Genomic DNA, 12101 nt, shown 5'->3' on the forward strand with positions numbered 1-12101 from the left:
TATGATTCTTTTCTCTTTGTTCCTTGTTATTCCCTTTGCAGCTTTAATTCATGTCATTTTGGTTTCATTCTGCCTAAACTTGTGAACTGAGACTGGATTGTGTTATAGCATAAACTGTGTTATGAGATGTATTTTGGGCACTTAATAGAAATATGATAGTGCCATTTTGTGTGGGAGAACATATAGGCTGTCTTCCCTGATGTCATCTTGGCATTCTGTTTTTGGCATATGTTAATTGATGTTTCCTGTTTTGGCAAAATGTGGGTGTTATTTACTGAGCAACTTATGAATAACAACAGATTTTTTGGGATGTTGAAACATTGCCTCTCCTTCCTCATGATGCTTCAGCTATGCTTTTCATGCTATGACTAGGAAAAAAAAACTCAGACGAAACAGTATCCTACTTAGCTGGAGAAATTGGTTATGGCTGCAATGTTTCTTTGGCCAAAATTGATGATATACAACATAGCTTTCAATAAACATAGAATTCATTTATATACAAACTTGGGCTTATGTATGGATTTTTGAACTGGGCTTATTTGCTTAGTTCAGTCTGAATGCAATAAGATCTGTTGTAGATTGTTTTTGTATGTGACACCTCACTTGAAGGGTCCTTTTGCTTTTTGTTTGACAACTATGTACTAACTGGTGGTGCATCTGACAAGACTTCATATGAATTTAAATCAGGACAACTGGTGAGTTAATTATAAACAATAAAGGTCAAGATAATGTTTCTGCACATATTAATTGCCGGTTAAATATTGCACTCATTATTTCAACATCAGTGAGCCAAATTCTAATAGAGTTCATCAGGAATCAACAGATGTTGCAAAGAAAACCCAATGGGGAAGAGGATATCAAAAGAAATATGATTAATAATAGTAATAGCAGTAATAATTGTACCAATCTTGCAATTCCCTTTTTTGGAGAAAAGAAATACATGCAAAATACAGAAATGAAATAAGATATAGTAAGCAAAAGAAATTAAAGGCATAAATTTAGGGAAATGAACATATAAATAAGTTTAATTTATAATTATTATAATGTAATCTGGTTTATATAATTCAGTATGTTTCTCCATACCTTTCTTTCCTTCAAATAATCTTTGATTTTACCACTTATTCATTTCTTGCCTTTATCTTCAAATTTCCTACTTTTTTTTTGAGAATCTCATCAAAATTTATCCATCCACAATTTTCTCAATACTTCCCTTCCCCTTGACACTATTCACTCTTCCTTCATATTTTTGTTTTGCAAGTTGATCCTTGTTTATACTTTCTATATGATCTAATTACCTCAACTACTTCTTTCCATCTGATTGTTCACATTTCTATTTAATCCATATTCATTCAATACTCAGCCATTTTTAACACTTTTTCTTTTTGTTTTATCATGCATACTGCTTAAGTTACTCATTACCATTGTTTCCATAACCCTGAATTAAGGTCCAACTTCAGACCAAACATATCTAGCTTCTACCACCTTTGTTTGTAAGAGCAATTTTCTTTATTAGTGATCATTTTCTTTGCCTTGCCTTGAATGTGTCTGTTTCTTCTTTCTTCCTTATTAAAAAGTAGCATGAAAACTGGAGAATGATTTATACATGCTATGTAATTTTTTAAAAAGTTGCAAACTGTTCTGCAATTTTTTCTAAAAAAGGTTTTTTCCTTGAATCAAGCTTTATTTCTGATGCCTTCATGGACACATCTATCCATTGTTTTGGTAACAGAGTTTATAGTAATTATATTTAATCTCCCATGCAAGCATTAAATGGGAACAATTCTGCTTAGCTTCCAAGTCCAAATAAATTAGGCAGGTGCTTTCACCTGCTCAGGTCCTATTAACATACTTTGGAAATGACTTGGAAGAAGTGCTTCAGACATCACAGAGATGTGAACATCACATTTCTCTTCTAGCCATCAAAGAAATCCATCTTTTTTTCAGGCTTTTAAAGCAAGTTATGGCTATTTTAAGAGTCAAATTATTATTCAACTCCTTAAAGCAGCAACAGCATCTATTTTCAAGATTATGCAGAAACCTGAACAAAATAGTGTTTTTAATGAATAGCAAAGTCGTGCTGTGCCTGTGTGAAATCCAAAGGACTTCTGCATCATTTTCAAACTGTGTACATTTTAAGCGTACAATTCAGCAACAGTGTATAATGTTGCTGAATTGGGCCATCTGGAAATATCCTTTAATAGAAACTTTCAGATTCAAAGCTGTCTTTCTTACAGATGTTATTAAAATGCACTCCTGCTTGGATTCAAGTTCATGTATTCATATTTGTGGGGAAATGAAATACATTCACTAGTGGCCTTCATCTGCTTTATAGTTCAGCTTGTAAAAAGAATGCTAATGTAAGAATAATGCCCACTCATAGAATTGGAAAATACATTACATAATAGATGGCTGCCAACACTCCCAGGAACAAGAAGGAACTCTGCTTGCATTGATATACCCATTCATGTTTTAACCATTTTGGACAGTTTTAATTGTTATTGTTTAATGATATGACCTTTTCAGAATTAATGTAACAATACCCAATACACGAAAAGCCATAAATACATAACCAGCATCTACATTGACTACTTCTTCTTTTGAAATACTTTTGGTATAATTCTGGATTTTAAATGCAGAAGGGGATACTTAGAATATCTGATTCCCTGGAACAGCTGCACTGAACCAGAGCAGTCCTGGGAAATGGCAACCAATGTTCATGCCCCAAATCTTACGTTGCATGTCAGTATGCAATTTCCACACAAACCCCATTCCCATGATCCAATGCCACTAACAGACAGTGAGGCCCAGGTTGGAGAAGAAATGGTCATTCCTGCCTCAGTGGATACTTCAGGTGTAGTTGCCATGAACAAGGGAGATGGGGAACATCCTGACTCTGTCTGGCTCTTTTTCATCAGTAGAACTGGGCAAACTGCTGAGTCTACTTGGTGGGTGGGAGAGAAGTATAATTCTCTTATGACTTGCCTGGTCGATCCTTGACAATGAGAGAGAATTATTCTGGTAGAGTATATGGTGTACAGGAATTTAGTTCTAACCTTGAAAAGGGGATTATTATTCCTCCTCCTCCTCCTCCCCCCTTCCTTCCTTCCTTCCTTCCTTCCCTCCCTCCTTCCTTCCTTCTTCTTTCTCTCATCTCACATGAAAGTGACTCTGGGCAGTGTACAGCACTTAATTTAAAAAAAAAAATACATAAAAACAGTCACTATTAAAGAATAACTATAAACACACAAACAAAACAGGAGAGAATAATGCTAACTACAGTAAGGGAGCCATTGCATACTTTTCCCAGTCTCCTGATACTCTCAGTCCTGATAACATAGCCAGGTCTTGAGGGACTTGTGAAAGAAGTCAATGTATATGAGGGATGGAACTAATCTCACTTCCAGGGAGAGAAGATACTACAAGGCAGGCACTGAGACAGAGAAGGCCCATCTCCTCAGACCTGTCAAATTTAATTCTCTGGCAGACCACAGTACACTATCTCTGTCAAACCTAATAGCATGGGGCAGATGAAATAGGGGAGTGACAGTCTCTCAGATAACCCAGCCCCATGTCATGAATGGCCTTATCTGGTCATCTCAAAGGACTGACAGTGTTGTGGTCCGCCGGCAGCCTGTGGAGCTGGCAGCAGAATCGGACAGTGAGGAGGCTGGGGAGAAAATGGGCCAGTCCTGGAGTCTGGGGAAGGCTCAGATGAGGGCTCTGTGTTGGAGGCAAAGATGGTGCCAGGGCCATCTGGAAGTTATGTGCTGACTCCGGAGCCTCCAGAGTTTGACATCCAGCAAGGCAGAGGAATGGGGGGCCTGTTCCCAGTGCGCACATGCGCAGAGCTGCCAGAAGGCAAGAACAGTTAAGACAAAAGGGGCAACTTGGGATAAGGCTTGGAAATGATTGGCCGCTCCCATAAGACATAAAGGAGGAGCAAAGGCATGTGAGCCTTTGCAGGAAGCAACTTTGTTCATGCTGGTTGGTTTAAATTCTGAAGCTTCGTTTTGACTTTGTGCTTCGTGTGGCCTTGCAAAGCTAATTGCAATTTAGGTCTTTGGCAGTGTGTCAAGGGAGATAAAAGTGGGTGCTTATCAGCCTTATCTCAAAGGACTGTGGCAGACTTCTGTCGGACTCTTTACAAACTATTTGTGACTCATCACGGGCTGGGAATGAACAGAATTCACAGCCGTTGAAATAAAAAGAGGGTTTTGGGGACTAATTGTGTGCTTTTTACTGTCTCAGGAATTCTAGATCAGAACAGACAGACCTTTTCCCCCTGCCAACTGTTTTTCCTCAAAATGTATCTTTTTCTCACTGTGGCATATAGGTGTTTCCTGTATTGTGATCTAAGTGCATTGCCCAAGAGTGATTAAGGAGTTTTACGAGAGGATACAGACTTTAATGTATGTATTTATATACACACAGTTAAAATCAAGGTTAGATATTAGTTATGAAACAAGTTCCTGCATTCTTATTTTGATCATCTCCCTCCTGTAAACTGCCTGGAGTTGCTTGACTAAATGGCATAGATATGTTGGAAATAATTAGGTAAGTAACTAATATATAAATAGCTTCCCATATGTTCCAGTCTTCTAAAGATATTTGAACAGCACATTTCACTGGCTTAAAAATAGCAGTGCTGATGATATATCAGGCAAACTCTACAGGGAAAGTAACTTTTTAGGGAAGATGGTCCATGTAAATTAATATGAAAATGTTTTAGTTTTTAGGTTTCAATTTAAAAATGATTTTACCCTTTATTTATTTATCTCTCCCCTCCCCCATTTCTATAGGTCTTGCAGTTGGGCTCTGAAATCCTCCCGCAATACAAGCAAGAAGCACCAAAGACCCCACCACATATCATTTTACATTATTGTGTTTTCAAGACTACTTGGGATTGGGTGATTCTGATTTTAACTTTCTACACTGCAATTTTAGTCCCTTACAACGTCTCATTTAAAACCAAACAGAACAATGTGGCTTGGCTGGTAGTGGACAGCATCGTAGATGTCATTTTTCTGGTAGACATTGTGCTTAATTTTCACACCACATTTGTTGGGCCTGCCGGAGAGGTGATCTCTGATCCAAAGCTGATCCGCATGAATTACTTGAAGACCTGGTTTGTAATTGATCTTCTCTCCTGTTTGCCATATGATGTGATCAATGCATTTGAGAATGTTGATGAGGTGAGTCTATGATTTTTGTTTCCATATTACTTTAAACCATGAACCAAAACAGAATGAAAAGAGACCAGTTTTCTGGATTTATACCAGCTGTTCTCTGTTCATATTATAATGCTTACCTTGATGCTGTTTTGTCATCCTATACTACAACTATTAATTTATAAGAACTTCAAATACAGTCTATGTTTCAAGTGAAATTTACTTTCTTTTAGGCTCAATTATTTTCTTTTGTTATTTTGAAATAAAGTAAGATGTATAGGCAACTTGAAACTAATACATAGGTGAAAGAATATGGGAATGTTTGTGGGGCAAGAGGGCATCATCCATTTTGCTAGAATGTGATTGAAAAAGAAAACCTTCTTTGCATGTGTGGGTGTGAATAAAGTCTTAAAAATAAGATAAAAACTACTATAAACTAATACAAGGTGAGGAAGAAAAAAGAAAAATATTGAAGAGAAGGCTAAAAGTGAGAAAGAAAAGGTAAAAGAAAAAAAAGAAAAGAAAAAATTCTGATCTTTTTATTTATTTATTATTTAAATTTCTATACCGCCCTTCTCCAAAATAGGACTCAGGGCAGTGAACAGCCAAAGTAAAAAACAATACATACAAAATTTAAAAGCAATTTTAAAATTTTAAATAAATTAAATTAAATAAATAAATTAAATTAATTAATTAAATAAATTAAATTAATTAATTAAATAAATTAAATTAATTAATTAAATAAATTAAATTAATTAATTAAATAAATTTTAAATAATAAAATTTTAAAAGTTAAAAATACAATTATACACTTATCTTTTCCCCTTAAGTTACATGACTTTCTTCTTTCTATAATCTATCCCATCTAGTAATCAAACCTATAAGTCATACATTGTTTTGTTTTATGCCAAAAGCTTAGTCAGCAATAAATGCACATACTGTCTTTTCTCTAATCAAATAATTCAATTTGGCCATTTCAGCAAGTTTTATCATCTTCACCAGCCATTCCTCCATTGTAGATATTGCCAAGTCTTTCCACTTTTGTGCATTCAATAATCTGGCTGTGGTTATCACATAGAAAAACAAATTTCCATGACTTTTCCTGCTGCTTCAGTACCAAAAGGAAGACTTCTGGTCTCAATTGTATATTAATCTTTAAAATCCTCTGAATCAGTATAGATATTTGAATCTAACATTTTTAGTTTTTTACATGTTCAGCATGATAAAACAGGATAAAATGACCCTTCTTGTTTAATTTTCCTACGTAAGTTTGAAATGCCTTTATACATTCTAAACAGTGGTGGGTTGCTCCCGGTTCGGTCTTGTTCTTCCGAACCGGTAGTAACGGCAGCGGGAGGCGCCGCTCACCCACCCGGGCATCATTATGAATGATCTGCGCATGCACAGCTTATGCGCATGCGCAGAAGCGCACCCTCCTGTTGCGAACCGGTAGCGGAGGTAAGTAGAACCCACCCGTGATTCTAAACCTTTTCTCTGGTGTCATATACAACAACACATTATTTTATAAATTTTCTCTTTAAGATTATAACGTACTATAGTGTTTCAGTCCTTTCAACCACATTACCCATTGTCTGATCTCTTTGTTATAATCAAACCTTTTATCCTGTTTTATCTTACATGCTTCACTATTCTTTCATTTGTTCTTCTGTTTCAAAGTTCAATAAACGTTTATACTTTTTAGCAACTGCATGTTCATCATTTGTGCACAATTCTATTTCAAAATCGGTCTTACAGTGTTCAGTATCATAGGCAAGATAGTTTTGTGTTGAAGATCTGTGATCAACTTTTCTTGGAAAATAATTTGTACTATACAGGTAGCCTTTGATTTATGAACACAATTGGGACAGGAATCTCAGATGTTGAGTGAAGGAGTCATTAAGTGAGATGCCATATTACTGCTTCACTCAACAGCCATAATCTTAGTACCCCTGGCTGCAGTTATTAAACGATCTTGTGAGTCCCAGGTAAGGAACACAGAAGCACAGGGGTGGGGTGGAATGGAGGAGACCCTGGGAAGCCCAGCACAGTCAACACATAATATCTCTCTGCTAAGCTGCTGAAAATCCCCTCCATAAATATCCAAACAAAATTTCCAGCCGCTGAGCAAACAGACACTTGTATGTGACTTTCACTGTCCTCCCCTACCCTTCTGAGAGACACCCTGCATTGCCTTTCTGCTTAGGAACCAAAAATCGTCCCTGTGAAATTCCAAGCCGGATTTTCAGTCCTTGAGCAGGGAGACACATGTAACCTGAGCCAGGCCTTCCAGGATTTCTTCACCTTCCCCAGAGTCACACTGTACTGTGTTTTGATTCAGAGGATGAAAATCCTGCTTGCATTTGGGCTCCCTCTTATCTCTGGAGGGATGGTGGTGGCTGAAAGAGCTCCCTGCTATATCAAAATTTATAATAACACAATAAAAAGGATCTCTTTCCAGAGATTGTTGAAGGTGTACTAGGCCTGGAATGAATGAAAGTCTACAGAATATTTTCAATTTCACCCATTATGTCTAAAATAATTTTTAAATTATATGTCCAACATGTGCCAACCAGTTTATAGCTTTTTCGCAATTAGTCTAATCCTCCCACCATATCTGATAACGTAATATTAAATAATCTTTTCTATTGCCCTGTAATATTTTTTCTTGTTCTTAAAATTCTAACAATATATTAAATAAACCTTCTAAACATAGTTTGAATAATTTATCAATATGTTTAAAGGTATTTATGTTTTGGTTCTAAGAATCTTGTTTAAATAGGGTAATGATAACGGTTTCCTGCTTGAACAAGGGTTTGGACTAGAGGTCCTCCAAGATCCCTTCCAACTCTATTTTGAATTGAAAAATATTACTGTATTTTTCGGAGTATAAGACGCTCTGGACTATAAAACGCACCTACCTTTTTTGGTGAAGAAAACAAGAAAAAGAAATCTGCCTCTGCCTCTCAGAAATTTTGGCTCGTTGCAGCAAACAGCCTGCTTTACTTTCATTTTTATTTTCAGCCTAGCTTGATTAGCACAAGAAAAAAAAAATCTGCTTCCAGCAATTTACCTCCTTGCAGCAAACAGGAGAGGCCTGCGCAAAACAGCTGAGAGTAAAACAGCTGAGAGTCAGGAGGCCGATCCAATCAACTTGTGCTAATTAGGCTGTGCTGAAGCTGAAACGAGCTGTTTCTTCTTGCTGCTTGCTGCAAGGAGGTAAACTCCTGGGAGGTAGAGGCCAAAGGGTGGGGGCCAGTGGGTGGGTGGGGTTATACATTCGGTTTATAAGACACACCTAAATTTTCACCCCCTTTTAGGGGGGGAAAGGTGCATCATATACTCTGAAAAATATGGTATTTAAGCTAAAAATTAAATACTTCAGCATACTACTGTGTTCAGTTCATAAATTCTATACTTTTATTGCCTTTTAATATTCTTTCTGCTTCATTATTCTGCTTCTAAAAATTCCTGTCACAGTACTTGGTGTTCCTAAGGATAAGGTGAGTTAGTTTTGCTATCAAATCAGTAGCTTTCGAAAGCCTGCTAGGAAATTAGGAAATATTGAAATAAACTCTGGAAACATCACCGATTTAGCTTTGGTGACTTCATGGAACACAAAGGCTGTATGGGTATTGCCTTCCTGTATTCTTTAAAAGCTCTCTACATGAAAGGAAAAAAATCCAGAATAATCTTTATCGGTCTCAATGAAGACAACTACAGGAGAAGTTATTTTTAAAAATGTATCGTCTCTTCCAATCTACCTGTATACTGCACAGTTAGTGACCAAGACTATACAGTGAGAATATTAAAATCATTGCATCAAACATATAAGCATAGTGCTAGAAAGATACTGTACAGCCTATGATGATGACGACGCATATACTAAAACTAGATGCAGCAGAGAACTAACAAAAACCCTGAGTTACCTGGGAAGCACCAAACCTTGATAAACAGCATTCATTGCACCTCTCCCACTGATAACAGAAGAACAATGAATGAGAATGTAAAATGGCTAGATCCATGCTAGATGTCCTCAGGCCAAGTCAGGAACATGTTTGTGTTCTTAAGTCCTCTACTAGAGGGGAAAATGAAATGTCTAACTCTTCCCATAGGATGCATCCTTATGGAAGCTTCAACAAAAAATGTAACCCTGGGAAAACAAAACACAATTGCTGTAGCTACATAATGTGTATCTGAAGCGCTAAAGAGCCGTGGCTGTTCAGGAGTGTGTTTGGGGATGTGGAAGATCAGTATTTCTTGGTGATGCAATTATGTTCATGTATTTTTATAGGAGGTTGTTGTTTTTTTTGGCTGATCACCCTTTTTATTCAATGCTAATTGTGGATGTAGTTGCTCAGAGACTTTGGGAATTGGCTGGCATAGAAGCTGCAGTAAATGGATAAATGTGTTGAAACAAATAAATCATTATATGGCATATTGTACATGGGACATATTAAGCTATGGTTATATTTCCCATGACATGCTAAATCAGAGATTAGACTAACTGGTTGTTTGAATTCAAGCTTGTTTGAATTCAAGAATATGACTAGTGTGAACTATATAAATGACTCCAGTTGCCATAATCCACTCCAGTGCTTTGAAAGATGTAGAAAATTGCAGATTGAAGAAAACACAGATTTTAGTCTTTTAAGGGATATGACAGAAGTCCTGAGGAGAGTTTTCTATGGAAAATGATTGGAAGAGCAGCTGTTGAAATCCTGCATTCATGTTTGTGCATTCATGTAGGATGAAAACAGTGAATTTATTATTCTGAATTTTTGAGCAGATTCTGCTACTCCCAGTTTCTTCTTCCTAGAAGCTTCCTGTTCCAGCTTCTGTACAATCGCTAGAACCAGTGCCAATAGACTTTGAGACAAAATAATCAGATAATAGAATTAAAAATATGGTTTATAGGCAAGTAAGTGGGGAGAAGAGAAAATGTCTTTTAAAGATAAATCTGGAGGCTGCTTCTCTTAGCCATATTGTGTAATACTTTTATTTTACAAAAAAGAAGATAGAATATAATATGACTACAGGGACAACTGAAATGGTTTCAATCATACTAATCAAATGAGCTAAGGACCTTAAAATCACACTCTGTTCCCTTTGGCTTTTTTTCTCTTGCACTGTAAGGGAACAGCAGGTGTAAGCTGAGTAATTTAGTTTGGATATAATCATTCCCTACACAGAATGGATGTTAGCACAATCTTTGCCAGTTGCCTTGTTTTTAGAAATGCTTCACCATTTATACAGTCTGCAAGAATCCTGAAATATAAAGCATATGGGATGTGTATATATGTATGTGGGTGGGGGAGAGACCTTACGAGTTAATATATATTATGTAGTTTGCAAACTTGGCCTCAGTATCCAGCACAATGAATCCAGTACTGGATAAGGTTGATGCCCAATGAGGCTGATCCTGTTGAAAGGATCTCTTTTTACTACTTTCTTGGTAGCATACAGCTCAGTCAGAAAAATGAGCACTAGACCTGACTACAATGAGTCATCACTTTTGAGACATGTTTGGCCCCTGTTGAGCACTGTAAAAAGCTATGCTAATTAAAGGGACAGTCCTTTCAAATTCTTATCTGGAATGGTATGGGGTTTGCTGCTTGTGCAGGGGGTTGGACTAGAAGACAACGTCCCTTCCAACTCTGTTATTGTGTTAAATGTGCCTTGTTAACCTGAAAAGGCTCTTCAGCTTACTTCTGTCAGGATCTTTGAGTGACTGACCTGAAACGTTAAACTTGTTTGTGTAGGCATTCAACAGGCAGCCATGGCATCTAGCCTAGCTGATTCACACATTGGCCATTCATGCCAGATGAAGGCTGCAGAACATGGGTTTTACATGGCTCATCTTTTTTCCAACCTTGCAGTAGCCACTCATTAATTCACTTAGACATGGCTTTGCTGCCTTCCCATCCCCTTCTCTATCCTGTGAAGTGCCTGCTTCCTGGTTGTTGAATTTTTTGGTTATGTCATGTGGGATACATCCTAAATATAACTGCATCTGGGTTGTGCCAAGATGTAATTTTAAAACTGTAGTTTTCTTTTATTTGTCCTGGCATGAGCCACACTATTTGATGGCCTGCTGAAATTGCTAAATTGAGCACCATATTTCATTCTTATTAGGCTTAGTGGCAGATAACATTTTCTTGCCCAGACAAATCAGAGAAATAATAATGGGCTAAGAAGGATTATTAATTCATTTATAAACTACCTCAAATGTGGAAGCAACTCTGGATGAAATACCATGCTGTTCCCATTACAGCAGAAGGAAACAATGGATATGATTCCATGCTCACTTAAACAAATAATTTAGAACCTTAATGCTTTATAGATTAGGGCTGGTTTTTGTGTGGCTGGTGTTATCATCTGAGAAAATTGGTTAAATCCAATAGTTTAAATTAAGTATGTTGAGTAAATATTACTGATTGCATTTACTATTTCTTCATCAACTGATATGATTCCTTTGCTTTGAAAGAATATGCTTGGCATGACTAACCACATGGTAGAATAAAGATAAGTAGCCTTTTACAGATTGTTTAAAGCTGAATAAATTAAGGATTAAAATTATATCCTGGGGATAATATTATATAGGGTAACAACAGTTGTCAAAGAAGTGCATCTGATCTTGTTAAGTTGTACATTATTGTACTTTGAAAACTCACTACCAAAGCAGCACTTTATACAACTAAGAGATCTATGCCTTCATAATTTGGCCTCCTGGTTGTGACATTGAATCAACCAACATGATCTGAGAATCTACTATGTAGCACATATAAGTCACTGCACCTTTAGGACTGATTCAGAAATGACAGTGTTTGCCTCTGGATTGAGGGAAATATAAAATATTTGGGAACTGCGAGGGAAGGTTTATAGTTCTAGTACCTGAGTAGCCAATCTTGTATTATAGCTCAGGTCAATGAAAAC

At 36.8% G+C, this 12101-nt stretch overlaps 1 protein-coding gene across 1 annotated transcript in view; it reads left to right on the forward strand.

Annotated features, from left to right (window-relative positions):
* The window catches only part of KCNH1 (potassium voltage-gated channel subfamily H member 1), a 211889-nt gene that overhangs the window by 37848 nt on the left and 161940 nt on the right, over positions 1-12101 (forward strand). The window contains exon 6 of the mRNA XM_034427741.3: positions 4800-5192. Within this exon, the coding sequence (XP_034283632.1) occupies positions 4800-5192 (393 nt within the window). The remainder of the gene's footprint in view (positions 1-4799; positions 5193-12101) is intronic.

The sequence above is a fragment of the Pantherophis guttatus genome, chromosome 1, assembly GCF_059756535.1.
Source record: "Pantherophis guttatus breed Tessera chromosome 1, ASM5975653v1, whole genome shotgun sequence".
Lineage (NCBI taxonomy): Eukaryota > Metazoa > Chordata > Lepidosauria > Squamata > Colubridae > Pantherophis > Pantherophis guttatus.